We start from the raw sequence: 20,201 nt of genomic DNA, 5'->3' as shown, positions 1-20,201 counted from the left end.
TATCGGTGGATATTAAAGTGTATCGGTGGGTATTAAAGTGTATCGGTGGGTATTAAAGTGTATCGGTGGGTATTAAAGTGTATCAGTGGGTATTAAAGTGTATCGGAGGGTATTAAAGTGTATCGGTGGGTATTAAAGTGTATCAGTGGGTATTAAAGTGTATCAGTGGGTATTAAAGTGTATCGTGGATATTAAAGTGTATCGGTGGGTATTAAAGTGTATCGGTGGGTATTAAAGTGTATCAGTGGATATTAAAGTGTATCAGTGGGTATTAAAGTGTATCGGAGGGTATTAAAGTGTATCGGTGGGTATTAAAGTGTATCGGTGGGTATTAAAGTGTATCGGTGGGTATTAAAGTGTATCGGAGGGTATTAAAGTGTATCGGTGGGTATTAAAGTGTATCAGTGGGTATTAAAGTGTATCAGTGGGTATTAAAGTGTATCGTGGATATTAAAGTGTATCGGTGGGTATTAAAGTGTATCGGTGGGTATTAAAGTGTATCAGTGGGTATTAAAGTGTATCGGAGGGTATTAAAGTGTATCGGTGGGTATTAAAGTGTATCGGTGGGTATTAAAGTGTATCAGTGGGTATTAAAGTGTATCGGAGGGTATTAAAGTGTATGTGTTTATGACTGTGTAATAAATTGTACTGGTGTGTGTTGTAGAAAGGCAGGGTGTAGGTCTGTGGGAGAACTCGTATCTGTAATGGTGTGGGTGGTGTAGGTCTGTGGGAGAACTCGTATCTGTAATAGTGTGGGTGGTGTAGGTCTGTGGGAGAACTCCTATCTGTAATGGTGTGGGTGGCCAATTCTTCTCCAGCTGTTATCACAGGAGAACAATGCAATGATGATGTTCCACTCTACAGGTAATTGGTTCTAACCCCCTCTCTGTTCCGCTCTATAGGTCATTGGTTCTAACCCCCTCTCTGTTCCACTCTACAGGTAATTGGTTCTAACCCCCCTCTGTTCCGCTCTATAGGTCATTGGTTCTAACCCCCTCTCTGTTCCACTCTATAGGCCATTGGTTCTAACCCCCTCTTTGTTCCACTCTGTAGGCCATTGGTTCTAACCCCCTCTCTTTTCCACTCTATAGGCCATTGGTTCTAACCCCCTCTCTGTTCCACTCTATAGGTCATTGGTTCTAACCCCCTCTCTGTTCCACTCTATAGGTCATTGGTTCTAACCCCCTCTCTGTTCCACTCTATAGGCCGTTGGTTCTAACCCCCTCTCTGTTCCACTCTATAGGTCATTGGTTCTAACCCCCTCTCTGTTCCACTCTATAGGCCATTGGTTCTAACCCCATCTGTTTCCACCCCCGGGTCTCTGCTGTCAGTCAGCTTCTTATAATCCCTTCTCTGTTCTACTCTATAGGTCATTGGTTCTAACCCCTTCTCTGTTCCACTCTATAGGTCATTGGTTCTAACCCCTCTCTGTTCCACTCTATAGGTCATTGGTTCTAACCCCTCTCTGTTCCATAATATAGGCCAGTGGTTCCATCCTTCTGATATTTCCCTGTTGTCTGAATGGCCCCTCCTTCCTCTGCTGGTGTAAAGGAGCTCCATGGTCAGGTTGTTAAAGGTCTATATTTGGGTCAGATGGTTTCTAGTGGTGCCCGTACAGCTGTATAATCCTACTGGAGTTGGAGAATCTATGAAACTCCTTATTAAATATAACCTCTGGTTTAAACTCTCATTCCTTACTTGGTCAGCCTGTCAATCCCCCTCCCTGCATCAAAGCTTTAGTAACTTTGTTAACTCTGTTAGCTGCCTGAGTTGGTCTGGTTTAGCTGTCTCTATGTGGCCTGGGGGATGGAATTTTACAATTTGTATAAATGTTCTGTGATGGTTGCATGGATGTTAGGAGATGGATTGTATGAATGTTCTGTGATTGTTGTATGAATGTTATGAGATGGTTGTATGGATGTTATGAGATGGTTGTATGGATGTTATGAGATGGTTGTATGAATGTTATGAGATGGTTGTATGAATGTTAGGAGATGGTTGTATGAATGTTATGAGATGGTTGTATGAATGTTATGAGATGGTTGTATGAATGTTATGAGAAGGTTGTATGGATGTTATGAGATGGTTGTATGAATGTTATGAGATGGTTGTATGAATGTTAGGAGATGGTTGTATGGATGTTATGAGAAGGTTGTATGAATGTTAGGAGATGGTTGTATGGATGTTATGAGAAGGTTGTATGAATGTTATGAGAAGGTTGTATGGATGTGGTCCTTCTGTAGCTCAGTTGGTAGAGATGGCGTATTGTAACGCCAGGGTAGTGGGTTCAATCCCAGGGACCACCCATACGTAGAATGTATGCACACATGACTGTAAGTCGTATGGATAAAAGCGTCTGCTAAATGGCATATCATATCATATTATATCATATCATATCATATCATCATGTTATGAGAAGGTTGTATGAATGTTAGGAGATGGTTGAATGAATGTTCAGTGATGGTTGTATGGATGTTATGAGGGGCCTCCCGAGTGGTGGTCTCAGGCTGTGCCACTAGAGATCCTGGTTTGAGTCCAGGCTCTATCGCAGCGACCGGGAGACCCTTGAGACGGCGCACAATTGGCCCAGGTCGTCCAGGTTAGGGGAGGGAGTGCTCTTGTCCCATTCCACACTAGCTACTCCTGTGGTGTACTCGCCAGGTGTACGGTGTTTGCTCCCACACATTGGTGTGGCTGGCTTCCGGCTTGCGGGCATTGTGTCAAGAAGCAGTGCGGCTTGGCTGGGTTGTATTTGGAGGACGCACGGCTCTCGACCTTCGACCTCGAGTCCGTAAGGGAGTTGCAGCGATGGGACAAGACTGTAACTATCAGTTGGATACCACGAAATTGGGGAGAAAAAGGGGTAAAAATTAAAAGTAAATTATGTTCTGTGATGGTTGTATGAATGTTCTGTGATGGTTGTGTGAATGTTCTGTGATGGTTGTATGAATGTTCTGTGATGGTTGTATGAATGTTCTGTGATGGTTGTATGAATGTTCTGTGATGGTTGTATGAATGTTCTGTGATGGTTGTATGAATGTTCTGTGATGGTTGTATGAATGTTCTGTGATGGTTGTATGAATGTTCTGTGATGGTTGTATGAATGTTCTGTGATGGTTGTGTGGAGGTTCTGTGATGGTTGTATGAATGTTCTGTGATGGTTGTATGAATGTTCTGTGATGGTTGTGTGGAGGTTCTGTGATGGTTGTATGAATGTTCTGTGATGGTTGTATGAATGTTCTGTGATGGTTGTATGAATGTTCTGTGATGGTTGTATGAATGTTCTGTGATGGTTGTATGAATGTTCTGTGACGGTTGTATGAATGTTCTGTGATGGTTGTATGAATGTTCTGTGATGGTTGTGTGGAGGTTCTGTGATGGTTGTATGAATGTTCTGTGATGGTTGTGTGGAGGTTCTGTGATGGTTGTATGAATGTTCTGTGATGGTTGTATGAATGTTCTGTGATGGTTGTGTGAATGTTCTGTGATGGTTGTGTGAATGTTCTGTGATGGTTGTATGAATGTTCTGTGATGGTTGTATGAATGTTCTGTGATGGTTGTATGAATGTTCTGTGATGGTTGTGTGAATGTTCTGTGATGGTTGTATGAATGTTCTGTGATGGTTGTATGAATGTTCTGTGATGGTTGTATGAATGTTCTGTGATGGTTGTATGAATGTTCTGTGATGGTTGTGTGAATGTTCTGTGATGGTTGTATGAATGTTCTGTGATGGTTGTATGAATGTTCTGTGATGGTTGTATGAATGTTCTGTGATGGTTGTATGAATGTTCTGTGATGGTTGTGTGGAGGTTCTGTGATGGTTGTATGAATGTTCTGTGATGGTTGTATGAATGTTCTGTGATGGTTGTGTGAATGTTCTGTGATGGTTGTATGAATGTTCTGTGATGGTTGTGTGAATGTTCTGTGATGGTTGTATGAATGTTCTGTGATGGTTGTATGAATGTTCTGTGATGGTTGTATGAATGTTCTGTGATGGTTGTGTGAATGTTCTGTGATGGTTGTGTGAATGTTCTGTGATGGTTGTATGAATGTTCTGTGATGGTTGTATGAATGTTCTGTGATGGTTGTATGAATGTTCTGTGATGGTTGTATGAATGTTCTGTGATGGTTGTGTGGAGGTTCTGTGATGGTTGTGTGGAGGTTCCTCCCAATACATTGAGGTTGACAGGTCTTCTCAGTGTTCTCTGACCCTGAGGTAGTGTTAGGGGTCGGGGTTAGGTAGGGTTAGGGGTCGGGGTTAGGTAGGGTTACTGAGGTAGTGTTAGGGGTCGGGGTTAGGTAGGGTTACTGAGGTAGTGTTAGGGGTCAGGGTTAGGTAGGGTTACTGAGGTAGTGTTAGGGGTCGGGGTTAGGTAGGGTTACTGAGGTAGGGTTAGGGGTCAGGGTTAGGTAGGGTTACTGAGGTAGTGTTAGGGGTCAGGGTTAGGTAGGGTTAGTGAGGTAGGGTTAGGGGTCAGGGTTAGGTAGGGTTAGTGAGATGGGGTCAGGGTTAGGTAGGGTTAGGGGTCGGGGTTAGGTAGGGTTACTGAGGTAGGGTTAGGGGTCAGGGTTAGGTAGGGTTACTGAGGTAGTGATAGGGGTCAGGGTTAGGTAGGGTTAGTGAGATGGGGTCAGGGTTAGGTAGGGTTAGGGGTCGGGGTTAGGTAGGGTTACTGAGGTAGGGTTAGGGGTCAGGGTTAGGTAGGGTTAGTGAGGTAGGGTTAGGGGTCAGGGTTAGGTAGGGTTAGTGAGATGGGGTCAGGGTTAGGTAGGGTTAGGGGTCGGGGTTAGGTAGGGTTACTGAGGTAGGGTTAGGGGTCAGGGTTAGGTAGGGTTACTGAGGTAGTGTTAGGGGTCAGGGTTAGGTAGGGTTAGTGAGGTAGGGTTAGGGGTCAGGATTAGGTAGGGTTAGTGAGGTGGGGTCAGGGTTAGGGGTCGGGGTTAGGTAGGGTTACTGAGGTAGGGTTGGGGGTCAGGGTTAGGTAGGGTTACTGAGGTAGGGTTACGGGTCAGGGTTAGGTAGGGTTAGTGAAGTAGGGTTAGGGGTCTGGGTTGTTTGTTTGGTAGGGTTAGTTTGATAGACAGGTGTCAGATTTAGTGTCTGAGCCTGAACCAACTGACCTCTAAACTCTAACCTCTGACCTGGAAGTCTTATGAATAGCTCTCTGGCATTGCTGTCTGACCTCGTACCCGACAGGAAGTCTGAGGTCTTACGCAAAACACAACTCTGTCCTCCAGACTTCCAAATGACATCAATGCATGATTTAGGTAAAAGCCCACCCGACAGATAGTGATCTGAAGCTGGGATTGGCCTGACGGGGTAGCTTAGGGGTTTCAATCCTAGCTCTGCACATATGAACATATCCTTAGGCAGCTTTCCACTCCCTGAGACACCATGTCATTAGCTATGACACAGTCTGATGTGAGCCTGATACCTGCTACCTACCTGCTAACCTGCCTCAACACCTCAACCTACCTGCTGCTTGCCCTCGACATCACAGAGCTCTATCAGGTTCTACTGGGTTCACTCGGGTTCTACTAGATTCTACCAGGTTCTGAGGTTCTACCAGGTTCTACTAGGGTCTATCATACTGTTCCACTGTTCTCAGGGCGGGGTATCACCAAACATAGAGGTGAGCATTCACCAGGGTTAGAAGTTGGCTTTAGGCTTAGAGAGTGGAGGTGTCTTTAGGCTTAGAGAGTGGAGGTGGCTTTAGGCTTAGAGAGTGGAGGTGGCTTTAGGCTTAGAGAGTGGAGGTGTCTTTAGGCTTAGAGAGTGGAGGTGTCTTTAGGCTTAGAGAGTGGAGGTGGCTTTAGGCTTAGAGAGTGGAGGTGGCTTTAGGCTTAGAGAGTGGAGGTGTCTTTAGGCTTATAGAGTGGAGGTGGCTTTAGGCTTAGAGAGTGGAGGTGGCTTTAGGCTTAGAGAGTGGAGGTGTCTTTAGGCTTAGAGAGTGGAGGTGTCTTTAGGCTTATAGAGTGGTGGCTTTAGGATTAGAGAGTGGAGGTGTCTTTAGGCTTAGAGAGTGGAGGTGTCTTTAGGCTTATAGAGTGGTGGCTTTAGGATTAGAGAGTGGTGGCTTTAGGATTAGAGAGTGGAGGTGGCTTTAGGCTTAGAGAGTGGAGGTGGCTTTAGGCTTAGAGAGTGGAGGTGGCTTTAGGCTTAGAGAGTGGAGGTGGCTTTAGGCTTAGAGAGTGGAGGTGGCTTTAGGCTTAGAGAGTGGAGGTGTCTTTAGGCTTAGAGAGTGGTGGCTTTAGGATTAGAGAGTGGAGGTGTCTTTAGGCTTATAGAGTGGTGGCTTTAGGATTAGAGAGTGGAGGTGTCTTTAGGCTTAGAGAGTGGAGGTGTCTTTAGGCTTATAGAGTGGAGGTGTCTTTAGGCTTATAGAGTGGTGGCTTTAGGATTAGAGAGTGGAGGTGTCTTTAGGCTTATAGAGTGGTGGCTTTAGGATTAGAGAGTGGAGGTGTCTTTAGGCTTATAGAGTGGTGTCTTTAGGCTTAGAGAGTGGAGGTGTCTTTAGGCTTAGAGAGTGGAGGTGTCTTTAGGCTTATAGAGTGGAGGTGTCTTTAGGCTTATAGAGTGGTGGCTTTAGGATTAGAGAGTGGAGGTGGCTTTAGGCTTAGAGAGTGGGGGTGTCTTTAGGCTTAGAGAGTGGAGGTGTCTTTAGGCTTAGAGAGTGGAGGTGTCTTTAGGCTTATAGAGTGGAGGTGTCTTTAGGCTTATAGAGTGGTGGCTTTAGGCTTAGAGAGTGGTGGCTTTAGGCTTAGAGAGTGGAGGTGGCTTTAGGCTTAGAGAGTGGTGGCTTTAGGCTTAGAGAGTGGAGGTGGCTTTAGGCTTAGAGAGTGGAGGTGGCTTTAGGCTTAGAGAGTGGTGGCTTTAGGCTTAGAGAGTGGAGGTGGCTTTAGGCTTATAGAGTGGAGGTGGCTTTAGGCTTAGAGAGTGGAGGTGGCTTTAGGCTTATAGAGTGGAGGTGGCTTTAGGCTTAGAGAGTGGAGGTGGCTTTAGGCTTAGAGAGTGGTGGCTTTAGGCTTAGAGAGTGGAGGTGGCTTTAGGCTTAGAGAGTGGAGGTGGCTTTAGGCTTAGAGAGTGGAGGTAGCTTTAGGCTTAGAGAGTGGAGGTGGCTTTAGGCTTAGAGAGTGGAGGTGGCTTTAGGCTTAGAGAGTGGAGGTGGCTTTAGGCTTAGAGAGTGGAGGTGGCTTTAGGCTTAGAGAGTGGAGGTGGCTTTAGGCTTAGAGAGTGGAGGTGGCTTTAGGCTTAGAGAGTGGAGGTGGCTTTAGGCTTATAGAGTGGAGGTGGCTTTAGGCTTAGAGAGTGGAGGTGTCTTTAGGCTTATAGTGGAGGTGTCTTTAGGCTTTAGGCTTAGAGAGTGGAGGTGTCTTTAGGCTTAGAGAGTGGTGTCTTTAGGATTAGAGAGTGGAGGTGGCTTTAGGCTTAGAGAGTGGAGGTGGCTTTAGGATTAGAGAGTGGAGGTGGCTTTAGGATTAGAGAGTGGAGGTGGCTTTAGGCTTAGAGAGTGGAGGTGGCTTTAGGATTAGAGAGTGGAGGTGGCTTTAGGATTAGAGAGTGGAGGTGGCTTTAGGATTAGAGAGTGGAGGTGGCTTTAGGATTAGAGAGTGGAGGTGGCTTTAGGCTTAGAGAGTGGAGGTGTCTTTAGGCTTATAGAGTGGTGGCTTTAGGATTAGACGTTGGGTTTCGGGTTAGAGAGTGGAGACGGCAGACAGGATCAGATTAACAGGGAGAGGAGGTGGCTGAGGCTCGTATGTCAGCAGGTCTGTCAAATACCCGTACATGTTCGTGGTTTGTCCATACAGCCAGACAGTACATATTTAGTCCACAATAACATTTGACCAGATTTCTGTTTTCAACAGTCAGAGCAGTGATGTCATAGCATGAGCTGAATGACAGTGTAGATCCCCTACTGGTGATGTCATATCCCTAGTGATCTTCTTTTTCATCTGCTGCCCTAGGTATATCAACAAGGCACGTTGTCTCTTCATACTAGGCTGTACTTTCCAGCCCCATGGTAGAGTGTCTCCATGCTAGGCTGTACTGTCCAGCCCAGTGGTAGTGTGGCTTTAGGCTGTAGTCCAGCTTACTGGTAGAGAGTGGAGGCTGTGTCCAGCTTTATGGTAGAGTCTCCATGCTTTAGGCTGTACTGTCCAGCCCCATGGTAGAGTCTCTCTATGCAGGCTGTACTGTGGAGGCCTTTATGGTCTGAGTCTGGAGATGCTAGGCTGTACTGTCCAGCCCAATGGTAGAGTCTCTCCATGGTAGGCTTATAGTACTGTCCAGCCCCATGGTTTGAGTCTGAAGATGCTAGGCTGTACTGTCCAGCCCAGGTAGAGTCTAACATGCTAGGCTGTACTGTCCAGCCCCATGGTAGAGTCTGTCCATGCAGGCTGTACTGTCCAGCCCCATGGTAGAGTCTCTCCATGCAGGCTGTACTGTCCAGCCCAATGGTAGAGTCTTCCATGCAGGCTGTACTGTCCAGCTCCATGGTAGAGTCTGTCATGCAGGCTGTACTGTCCAGCTCCATGGTAGAGTCTCTCCATGCTAGGCTGTACTGTCCAGCCCATGGTGAGTCTTCTCCATGCTGGCTGTACAGCTCCAAGGCACGTTGTCTCTCCATGCTAGGCTGTACTGTCCAGCTCCATGGTAGAGTCTCTCCATGCAGGCTGTACTGTCCAGCCCCATGGTAGAGTCTCTCCATGCAGGCTGTACTGTCCAGCTCCATGGTAGAGTCTCTCCATACTAGGCTGTACTGTCCAGCCCCATGGTAGAGTCTCTCCATACTAGGCTGTACTGTCCAGCCCCATGGTAGAGTCTCTCCATGCTAGGCTGTACTGTCCAGCCCCATGGTAGTGTCTCTCCATGCTAGGCTATACTGTCCAGCGCAATGGTAGAGTCTCCATGCTAGGCTGTACTGTCCAGCCCCATGGTAGAGTCTCTCTATGCAGGCTGTACTGTCCAGCCCCATGGTCTGAGTCTGAAGATGCTAGGCTGTACTGTCCAGCCCAATGGTAGAGTCTCTCCATGCAGGCTGTACTGTCCAGCCCCATGGTCTGAGTCTGAAGATGCTAGGCTGTACTGTCCAGCCCCATGGTAGAGTCTCTCCATGCTAGGCTGTACTGTCCAGCCCCATGGTAGAGTCTCTCCATGCAGGCTGTACTGTCCAGCCCCATGGTAGAGTCTCTCCATGCAGGCTGTACTGTCCAGCCCAATGGTAGAGTCTCTCCATGCAGGCTGTACTGTCCAGCCCCATGGTAGAGTCTCTCCATGCAGGCTGTACTGTCCAGCCCCATGGTAGAGTCTCTCCATGCTAGGCTGTACTGTCCAGCTCCATGGTAGAGTCTCTCCATGCAGGCTGTACTGTCCAGCTCCATGGTAGAGTCTCTCCATGCAGGCTGTACTGTCCAGCCCCATGGTAGAGTCTCTCCATGTTAGGCTGTACTGTCCAGCCCCATGGTCTGAGTCTGAAGATGCTAGGCTGTACTGTCCAGCCCCATGGTAGAGTCTCTCCATGCAGGCTGTACTGTCCAGCCCCATGGTAGAGTCTCTCCATGTTAGGCTGTACTGTCCAGCTCCATGGTCTGAGTCTAAGATGCTAGGCTGTACTGTCCAGCTCCATGGTAGAGTCTCTCCATGCAGGCTGTACTGTCCAGCTCCATGGTAGAGTCTCTCCATGCAGGCTGTACTGTCCAGCCCCATGGTCTGAGTCTGAAGATGCTAGGCTGTACTGTCCAGCCCATGGTAGAGTCTCTCCATGCAGGCTGTACTGTCCAGCCCCATGGTAGAGTCTCTCCATGCAGGCTGTACTGTCCAGCTCCATGGTAGAGTCTCTCCATGCAGGCTGTACTGTCCAGCTCCATGGTAGAGTCTCTCCATGCAGGCTGTACTGTCCAGCCCCATGGTAGAGTCTCTCCATGCTAGGCTGTACTGTCCAGCTCCATGGTCTGAGTCTGAAGATGCTAGGCTGTACTGTCCAGCTCCATGGTAGAGTCTCTCCATGCAGGCTGTACTGTCCAGCTCCATGGTAGAGTCTCTCCATGCAGGCTGTACTGTCCAGCTCCATGGTCTGAGTCTGAAGATGCTAGGCTGTACTGTCCAGCTCCATGGTAGAGTCTCTCCATGCAGGCTGTACTGTCCAGCCCCATGGTAGAGTCTCTCCATGCTAGGCTGTACTGTCCAGCTCCATGGTAGAGTCTCTCCATGCAGGCTGTACTGTCCAGCCCCATGGTAGAGTCTCTCCATGCTAGGCTGTACTGTCCAGATCCATGGTCTGAGTCTGAAGATGCTAGGCTGTACTGTCCAGCCCCATGGTAGAGTCTCTCCATGCAGGCTGTACTGTCCAGCCCCATGGTGGAGTCTCTCCATGCAGGCTGTACTGTCCAGCCCCATGGTAGAGTCTCTCCATGCAGGCTGTACTGTCCAGCTCCATGGTAGAGTCTCTCCATGCAGGCTGTATTGTCCAGCTCCATGGTCTGAGTCTGAAGATGCTAGGCTGTGTGGTGGCTGTGGAGCCACATGTTAGGAGTTCTTGGTTTATTTTTTATTTTATTTTTTCCTTTGATGATGACTTCAATAAATAACAAATATATTTATATATCATATATAGCCATGTAGAAACTACATGTATTTCACATAACTTAAATAATAATTTATATGTACAGCCCCCCTTCACAATAAGGAAATATATTCCATAATGTCTATGGTCGGGTTGTGTGTTTACGTCCTGCGGTGTTTCCGTGACAACGCACAGACACAGGAAGTGTCTATCCGTATCCAGCGCCAGCCCACAGAGGTACGGTCCTGCGTCAGAGCTCTGACGTACGTCTGAGAGGTCTTACACTGCGAGTTCCAGTGTTTGTCATCGATGCCGCGACAGCCGCTCTTAAAAGGTTTGGCAGTCCGACACTTGGTCTCATAGAAGTACTGCTTAACAAAGTTGCTTTCGGCGGTTCCCATCTTTATCTGATCCAGGACGGTGACCTGACGACCCCTGATGTCCACCGCATTCGTCTTGTCTGTCACCCACTGTGATTGGCTGTCACAGACGGAGTACTCCCCGCGGTAACTCTTGTGTTCTGCGTATCTCTTCCTGCGGGTCTTGTTGGTTCTGTCAGAGCTGCCCACGTAGTCATCTATAGAGTAGAGCGGAGGAGGCTGCAGGGGCGCCCGCTCACTCAGCAGGACCCGGGGAGAGTTGTAGTGTTTCTGCTGCCCCAGCAGGTCAGACGACCTGGGCTGGTACAGCGAGCTGCGCCTCTCCAGGAATCTACTGTTGTCCAGAGGGGTGTCAATGGCGAGCAGGCCCAACGGTGGCAATGTGTCCTGGGCCTGCCTGTCCTGGCCCTCACCCTGCCTCCCCCGGCCACGGGTCAGGTCCGCCTGCAGCAGCTGGATGATGAGGGAGTTGATGGGGTCCTGGGTGGGCGGGGGCTGCTGGCGCTCCATGTGCGTTGCCTGGATACCGTAGAGGTACGCTAGGAACAACACATACAGCAACATGGACATCACTAGATTCACCTGTAAGATCTGTGGAGTAGAGGAGACAGGATATCAGTTATTAATCACCTATAATCAATAATTACACCACTAGATTCACCTGTCAGATCTGTGGAGTAGAGGAGACAGGATATCAGTTATTAATCACCTATAATCAATAATTACACCACTAGATTCACCTGTCAGATCTGTGGAGTAGAGGAGACAGAATATCAGTTATTAATCACCTATAATCAATAATTACACCACTAGATTCACCTGTAAGATCTGTGGAGTAGAGGAGACAGGATATCAGTTATTAATCACCTATAATCAATAATTACACCACTAGATTCACCTGTCAGATCTGTGGAGTAGAGGAGACAGAATATCAGTTATTAATCACCTATAATCAATAACTACACCACTTGATTCAGTTACTAATTCAGATCAGTTATAATTTATTAATCACCTGGAGCATTATCAACATTTTATATTCTGAATCCAGAATCATGCCAAAATGCTAATAGTATTAGTCCTGGAACATTATGAATGTTGTTTTATGCTCTGAATCTAGAATCATGCCAAAATGCTAATAGAATTAGTCCTGGAACATTATGAATGTTGTTTTATGCTCTGAATCTAGAATCATGCCAAAATGCTAATAGAATTAGTCCTGGAACATTATGAATGTTGTTTTATATTCTGAATCCAGAATCATGCCAAAATGCTAATAGAATTAGTCCTGGAACATTATGAATGTTGTTTTATATTCTGAATCTAGAATCATGCCAAAATACTAATAGAATTAGTCCTGGAACATTATGAATGTTGTTTTATGTTCTGAATCTAGAATCATGCCAAAATGCTAATAGAATTAGTCCTGGAACATTATGAATGTTGTTTTATATTCTGAATCCAGAATCATGCCAAAATGCTAATAGAATTAGTCCTGGAACATTATGAATGTTGTTTTATATTCTGAATCTAGAATCATGCCAAAATACTAATAGAATTAGTCCTGGAACATTATGAATGTTGTTTTATGTTCTGAATCTAGAATCATGCCAAAATGCTGACATTCTACCCGTCCCGGACCTGCTGTTTTCGACTCTCTCTCTACCGCACCTGCTGTCTCTAACTTTGAATGATCGTCTATGAAAAGCCAACTGACATTTACTCCTGAGGTGCTGACCTGTTGCACCCTCTACAATCACTGTCATTATTATTATTATTTGACCCTGCTGGTCATCTATGAACGTTTGAATATTTTGGACATGTTCTGTTATAATCTCAACCCGACATAGCCAGAAGAGGACTGGCATTCCCTCTCCCCCTCTCTAGGGAGTTTTTCCTAGCCACCGTGCTTCTGCCTGTGTTTGGGATTTAGGCTGGGTTTCTGTACAGCACTTTGTGACATCGTCTGATGTAAAAAGGGCTTTATAAATACATTTGATTGATTGATTTTATGTTCTGAATCTAGAAAATGATGTCAAAAGGACTAGGAGTAGGAGGAGATGGAGGGGGACAAGGAGGAGGAGGGGGAGAGGGACTAGGAGGAGGAGGAGGAGGAGGAGGAGGGGGAGAGGGACTAGGAGGACGAGGGGGAGAGGGACTAGGAGGAGGAGGGGGAGGGGGACTAGGAGGAGGAGGAGGAGGAGGAGAGGGACTAGGAGGAGGAGGAGGGAGGGGGAGGAGGAGGGGACTAGGACTAGAGGAGGGGGAGAGGGAGAGGGACTAGGAGGAGGAGGGACTAGGAGGAGGGGAGGAGGAGGAGGAGGAGGAGGGGGAGAGGGACTAGGAGGAGGAGGAGGGGGAGGGGACTAGGAGGAGGAGGAGGAGGAGGGGGACTAGGAGGAGGAAGGGGAGGGGGGGGGACTAGGAAGGAGGAGGAGGGGACCAGGAGGAGGGGGAGGGGGACTAGGAGGAGCGGGAGAGGGACTAGGAGGAGGAGGGGGGACTAGGAGGAGGAGGGGAGAGGTACTAGGAGGAGGAGGAGGGGGGAGGGGACTAGGAGGAGGAGGAGGGGGAGGGGGACTAGGAGGAGGAGGAGGGGGAGAGGGTCTAGGAGGAGGAGGAGGGGGAGAGGGACTAGGAGGAGGAGGGGGACAAGGAGGAGGCGGGGGAGAGGGACTAGGAGGGGAGGGGGACGAGGAGGACTCTCTACCCTCCAGAGGCCCCATGTCCCCCTCAGTGCTGAGTCCCTTCTCTACCCTCCAGAGGCTCCATGTCCCCACTCCCCCTCAGCGCTGAGTCCCTTCTCTACCCTCCAGAGGCCCCATGTCCCCCTCAGTGCTGAGTCCCTTCTCTACCCTCCAGAGGCCCCATGTCCCCCTCAGCGCTGAGTCCCTTCTCTACCCTCCAGAGGCCCCATGTCCCCCTCAGCGCTGAGTCCCTTCTCTACCCTCCAGAGGCCCCATGTCCCCTCAGCGCTGAGTCCCTTCTCTACCCTCCAGAGGCCCCATGTCCCCCTCAGCGCTGAGTCCCTTCTCTACCCTCCAGAGGCCCCATGAGAGAATGAAAAATGGTTCGCTGAAGTCATTGAGAAATATATCTAATCAAAAACCAGAGAACCAGACAACAAAAATATGGCCTTCAATAAAACACTGAAGCAATACAAACACACCCTGAGAACAAAGAACAGAACATTAGAAACCAGCTGGATATTGAATCAAAATCAAACCACAGAGAACCAATGAAACAAAAATAATTTCGCTCTCCCAAATGGGGATATGGGGAAACACAAACCTCAATTTGCAAATGGGGATAAAAATCACAAACCTCATCATTTCGAACAAATGGGGACAGAAAATCACTGTAGAAACCAGCATTTGGAAATGGAGATATGAGGAGAAATCACTAGAATCAAACCTCAGAATCATTTTGGCTCTCCCAAATGGGGATATGTGGAGAAATCACTTTACAAACCTCATCATTTCGCTCTCCCAAATGGAGATATGGGGAGAAATCACTTTGCAAACCTCATCATTTCGCTCTCCCAAATGGGGATATGTGGAGAAATCACTGTACAAACCTCATCATTTGGCTCTCCCAAATGGGGATATGTGGAGAAATCACTTTGCAAACCTCATCATTTGGCTCTCCCAAATGGGGATATGTGGAGAAATCACTGTACAAACCTCATCATTTGGCTCTCCCAAATGGGAATATGTGGAGAAATCACTTTGCAAACCTCATCATTTGGCTCTCCCAAATGGGGATATGTGGAGAAATCACTTTGCAAACCTCATCATTTGGCTCTCCCAAATGGGGATATGTGGAGAAATCACTTTGCAAACCTCATCATTTCGCTCTCCCAAATGAGGATATGTGGAGAAATCACTTTACAAACCTCATCATTTGGCTCTCCCAAATGGAGATATGGGGAGAAATCACTTTGACAAACCTCATCATTTGGCTCTACAACCCAAAAAGACCAGTGGAAACCCCAGTTACAGAAGAAGATTTATTGGAAAAACTATGTACTCTACAACCCCAAAAGACCAGTGGATACCCTAACCCTGTGGTGCTGATGGTATTTTAAATGGGCAGACTGATAAAGACATGGTAAAGGGCAGACTGATAAAGGGCTGACAGATAAAGACATGGTAAAGGGCAGACTGATCAAGACATGGTAAAGGACAGACTGATAAAGACATGGTAAAGGACAGACTGATAAAGACATGGTAAAGGGCAGACTGATAAAGACATGGTAAAGGGCAGACTGATAAAGGGCAGACTGATAAGACATGGTAAAGGGCTGACAGATAAAGACATGGTAAAGTGCAGACTGATAAAGGGCAGACTGATAAGACATGGTAAAGGGCAGACTGATAAAGGCATGGTAAAGGGCAGACTGATAAAGGGCTGACAGATAAAGACATGGTAAAGGGCAGACTGATAAAGACATGGTAAAGGGCAGACTGATAAAGGGCTGACAGATAAAGACATGGTAAATGGCAGACTGATAAAGACATGGTAAAGGGCAGACTGATAAAGACATGGTAAAGGACAGACTGATAAAGACATGGTAAAGGGCAGACTGATAAAGACATGGTAAAGGGCAGACTGATAAAGGGCAGACTGATAAGACATGGTAAAGGGCTGACAGATAAAGACATGGTAAAGTGCAGACTGATAAAGGGCAGACTGATAAGACATGGTAAAGGGCAGACTGATAAAGACATGGTAAAGGGCAGACTGATAAAGGGCAGACTGATAAAGACATGGTAAAGGGCAGACAGATAAAGACATGGTAAAGGGCAGACTGATAAGACATGGTAAAGGGCAGACTGATAAAGACATGGAAAGGGCAGACTGATAAAGACATGGTAAAGGGTAGACTGGTCCAGTCAGGGTACAGAGACAGAGTTCTGATCTAATACTTTAGACCACAGGACTGCTGGTGGATAGAAACTCTCCCAGTTTCAGCCACTGCCTTTGGCATTATACCCCACTTCCAGCCCTCTACCACAGCCTCAGCCCTCTACCTTGGCCCCAGCTCCAGTCCTCTACCTTAGCCCCAGCTCCAGCCCTCTACCTTGGCTCCAGCTCCAGCCCTCTACCTCGGCCCCAGTTCCAGTCCTCTACCTTGGCCCCAGCTCCAGTCCTCTACCTTAGCCCCAGGTCCAGCCCTCTACCTTGGCTCCAGCTCCAGCCCTCTACCTCGCCCCAGTTCCAGCCCTCTACCTTGGCCCCAGCTCCAGTCCTCCAGGTCCAGCCCTCTACCTTGGCTCCAGCTCCAGCCCTCTACCTCGGCCCCAGTTCCAGCCTCTACCTTGGCCCCAGCTCCAGCAGTCTACCTCAGCTCCAGCTCCAGTCCTCTACCTTGGCCCCAGCTCCAGCCTCTACCTCAGCTCCAGCTCCAGTCCTCTACCTTGGCCCCAGCTCCAGTCTTCTACCTCAGCTCTCCAGTCCTCTACCTTGGCCCCAGCTACAGCAGTCCTCTACCTCAGCTCCAGCTCCAGTCCTCTACCTCGGCCCCAGTTCCAGTCCTCTACCTCAGCTCCAGTCCTCTACCTTGGCCCCAGTTCCAGTCCTCTACCTCCTCTACCTCGGCCCCAGCTCCAGTTCCAGTCCTCTACCTCAGCTCCAGCCCTCTACCTCAGCTCCAGCCCTCTACCTTGGCCCCAGTTCCAGCTCCTCTACCTCGGCCCCAGCCCCAGCTCCAGTACCTCGGCCCCAGCTCCAGTCCTCTACCTCGGCCCCAGCTCCAGCCCTACCTCTGCCCCAGCTCCAGTCCCCTACCTCGGCCCCAGCTCCAGTCCTCTACCTCGGCCCCAGCTCCAGTCCTATACCTCGGCCCCAGCTCCAGTTCTATACCTCGGCCCCTCTAGCTCCAGCTCCAGCCCTCTACCTCGGCCCCAGCTCCAGTCCTCTACCTCGGCCCCAGCTCCAGTCCCTCTCTACCCCAGCTCGGCCCCAGCTCCAGTCCTATACCTCGGCCCCAGCTCCAGTCCCTACCTCGGCCCCAGCTCCAGTCCTCTACCTCGGCCCCAGCTCCAGCCCCCTACCTCGGCCCCAGCTCCAGTCCCCTACCTCGGCCCCAGTTCCAGTCCCCTACCTCGGCCCCAGCTCCAGCCCTCTACCTCGGCCCCAGCTCCAGTCCTCTACCTCGGCCCCAGCTCCAGTCCTCTACCTCGGCCCCAGCTCCAGTTCTATACCTCGGCCCCAGCTCCAGTTCTATACCTCGGCCCCAGCTCCAGCCCTCTACCTCGGCCCCAGCTCCAGTCCTCTACCTCGGCCCCAGCTCCAGTCCTCTCTACCTCCCCAGCCCCAGCCCTATACCTCGGCCCCAGCTCCAGCCCTCTACCTCGGCCCCAGCTCCAATCCTCTACCTCAGCCCCAGCTCCAGTTCTATACCTCGGCCCCAGCTCCAGTTCTATACCTCGTCCCAGCTCCAGCCCTCTACCTCGGCCCCAGCTCCAGTCCTCTACCTCGGCCCCAGCTCCAGTCCTCTACCTCGGCCCCAGCTCCAGTCCTATACCTCGGCCCCAGCTCCAGCCCCTCGACCTCGGCCCCCAGCTCCAGTCCTCTACCTCGGCCCCAGCTCCAGCCCCAGCTCTACCTCGGCCCCAGCTCCAGTCCCCGACCTCGGCCCCAGTTCCAGTCCCCGACCTCGGCCCCAGTTCCAGTCCCCGACCTCGGCCCCAGCTCCAGCCCTCTACCTCGGCCCCAGCTCCAGCCCTCTACCTCGGCCCCAGCTCCAGTCCTCTACCTCGGCCCCAGCTCCAGCCCTCTACCTCGGCCCCAGCTCCAGTCCTCTACCTCGGCCCCAGCTCCAGCCCTCTACCTCGGCCCCAGCTCCAGTCCTCTACCTCGGCCCCAGCTCCAGTCCTCTACCTCGGCCCCAGCTCCAGTCCTCTACCTCGGCCCCAGCTCCAGTCCTCTACCTCGGCCCCAGCTCCAGTCCCCTCGACCTCGGTCCCAGCTCCAGTCCCCCTCGACCTCGGCCCCAGCTCCAGTCCTCTACCTCGGCCCCAGCTCCAGTCCCCGACCTCGGCCCCAGTTCCAGTCCTCTACCTCGGCCCCAGCTCCAGCCCTCTACCTCGGCCCCAGCTCCAGTCCCCGACCTCGGCCCCAGCTCCAGTCCCCGACCTCGGCCCCAGTTCCAGTCCTCTTCCTCATAACCTAAAACCCAAGGCCAAATCTACACTGGAATTGCTTAATAAGAAGACAGTGACTGTTCTTGAGTGGCAGTTTTGACAGAGTTTGAAGAATTCTGAAGAAAAATGGGCAAATATTGCACAATCTAGGTGTGGAAAGCTCTTAGAAACTTCCCCAGAAAGAGTCACAGCAGTAATCACTGCCAAAGGTGCTTCTACTCAGTATCTAAAAACCTGTTTTCACTTTGTCATTATGAGGTATTGTGTGTAGATGGGTGAGAAAAATATACAATTGAATTGATTTTGAATTCAGGCTGTAACAACACAACGTGGAATAAGTGGTAAGGATACTTTCTTAAGACCCTGTATTCTCTATCCATGGACCTAGTCCACTGTGCCTCCAGGCATGTTTGTTTACGCATACAAAGCTGTTCATTTCATTCTATTCAAACAGACCTCATTTCAAAAGGAAACAAGCACTCATTAGGATCTGGTGTAGCCAGTTAGTGGTTGCAGACAACACACCTGAACACACTTAACAAGATGGAGGATAGAGAGCTTTGTTGATGCTGATAATGGAATGTATATGTTTTTAAATTACATTCTTAGAATGTTCTTTGAACGTTACTAATGTTTTCTGGTGGTTTTTACGGTTTTCTTAATGTTCTGAGAACATGACTTCAAATAGAACCATGAGGAGACCTGCAGAAAAAGTTATGCTGAAGTACTGAAATTCCCACAGAAGAATGTTGTTTCTTAACTTTCTCTGAATGTTAACTTTCTTTAAAGGCCCAGCACAGTCATCCTAGTTCCCAAGTAAAAATAAATGACCAAAACATTACCAATAATATTTTTATGCTCAGAATGACAGAAACTGTACCTTTTCTCTAATCTCTAACTATCAGGAAGTCTGAAAGAACAGACTGACAGCTCTTTGAAACACACACGACCACAAGGTCGTTGCCAGGTAGCAAGGTACAACGGGTCACATGTCATTGATGACCAGGTAAACAATGGACCACATGTCATCTCAACCCATTTTCTCTGAAGCAACAAAAGCAGCAACAGCTGCGCAATCAGTGTTGGACACGGGACGATATATTGAATGGCAAGGGTTGCTACACATGGGAGGAGATCCTGGCGGGAAGGGATCGCCTTCCATGGGAACAGGTGGAGGCAGCGAGGAGAGCAGAGGCAGCCGGAGAGAGGAGCCGGCGATATGAGGGAACACGGTTGGCAAGGAAGCCCGGGAGTCAGCCCCAAAAATGTATTGGGGGGAGGCTCACAGGGAGTATGGCTACGCCAGGTAGGAGACCTGCGCAAACTCCCTGTGCTTACCGGGGGGCTAGAGAGACCGGGCAGGCACCGTGTTATGCTGTGGTGCGCACGGTGTCTCCAGTGCGGGTGCATTGTTCCTGTCTCTGTGTTAGTTTACACAAGTATAGACTGTTTCGGTTTAGGCTGTTACGTTCACAAGAGAACCGTTACAATTAGCATTAGAAATTACAATAGGTTCACAATTGTATGTATTGAGAGGTATGTGGCAGGGTCTACAGTCAATCACGGATTACAAAAGGAAAACCAGCCCCATCGCGGACACTGATGTCCTGCTCCCAGACAGACTAAACAACTTCTTTGCTCGCTTTGAGGACAATACATTGCCACCGACACGGCCTGCTACCAAAACCTGCAGGCTCTCCTTCACCGCAGTCAACGTCAGTAAAACATTTAAACGTATTAACCCTCGCATGGCTGCCGGCCCAGACGGCATCACTAGCCTCGTCCTCAGAGCATGTGCAGACCAGCTGGCTGGTGTGTTTACGGACACATTCAATAAATCCCTATCCAATTCTGCTGTTCCCACATGCTTCAAGAGAGCCACCATTGTTCCTGTTCCCAAGAAAGCTAAGGTAACTGAGCTAAATGACAATATCGTAGCACTCACTTCCGTTATCATGAAGTGCTTTGAGAGACTAGTCAAGGACCATATCACCTGACACCCTAGACCCAATTTACTTACCGCCCCAATAGGTCCACAGGCGATGCAATCGAAACCACACTGCCCTAAGCCATCTGGACAAGAGGAATACCTATGTAAGAATGCTGTTCATCGA

General features: G+C 49.2%; 1 protein-coding gene and 2 long non-coding RNA genes across 8 annotated transcripts in view; 2 read left to right on the top strand and 1 right to left on the bottom strand.

Moving 5' to 3' along the window:
- Positions 1-2,412: 2,412 nt before the first annotated feature.
- On the top strand, positions 2,413-5,178 carry LOC127924290 (uncharacterized). 6 transcript variants are annotated; one of them, XR_008117577.1, is made up of 7 exons: positions 2,413-3,083; positions 3,128-3,237; positions 3,370-3,765; positions 3,810-3,963; positions 4,140-4,313; positions 4,351-4,410; positions 4,448-5,178. It is a non-coding gene; the product is annotated as an uncharacterized LOC127924290 (long non-coding RNA). The 6 variants fall into 6 exon arrangements; XR_008117578.1 differs by having other exon boundaries at positions 3,810-3,897; positions 4,140-5,178; XR_008117581.1 differs by lacking the exon at positions 3,128-3,237 and having other exon boundaries at positions 2,413-3,061; positions 3,414-3,765; positions 4,140-5,178.
- A 68-nt stretch (positions 5,179-5,246) lies between these two features.
- On the top strand, positions 5,247-7,319 carry LOC127924291 (uncharacterized). Its single transcript, XR_008117583.1, has 4 exons — positions 5,247-5,957; positions 6,224-6,342; positions 6,509-6,558; positions 6,656-7,319. It is a non-coding gene; the product is annotated as an uncharacterized LOC127924291 (long non-coding RNA).
- Positions 7,320-9,840: 2,521 nt separating this feature from the next.
- LOC127924284 (neurotrophin-3-like) overlaps positions 9,841-20,201 on the bottom strand; it is a 157,039-nt gene continuing 146,678 nt past the window's right edge. Inside the window, exon 2 of the mRNA XM_052508870.1 lies at positions 9,841-11,533. Within this exon, the coding sequence (XP_052364830.1) occupies positions 10,724-11,533 (810 nt within the window). The 3' untranslated portion in view covers positions 9,841-10,723. The remainder of the gene's footprint in view (positions 11,534-20,201) is intronic.

This window comes from Oncorhynchus keta, unplaced genomic scaffold, assembly GCF_023373465.1.
Source record: "Oncorhynchus keta strain PuntledgeMale-10-30-2019 unplaced genomic scaffold, Oket_V2 Un_contig_3917_pilon_pilon, whole genome shotgun sequence".
Classification (NCBI taxonomy): domain Eukaryota; kingdom Metazoa; phylum Chordata; class Actinopteri; order Salmoniformes; family Salmonidae; genus Oncorhynchus; species Oncorhynchus keta.
Note: the sequence above shows the minus strand (reverse complement) of the source record. Positions and strands in the feature narration are given on the sequence as shown.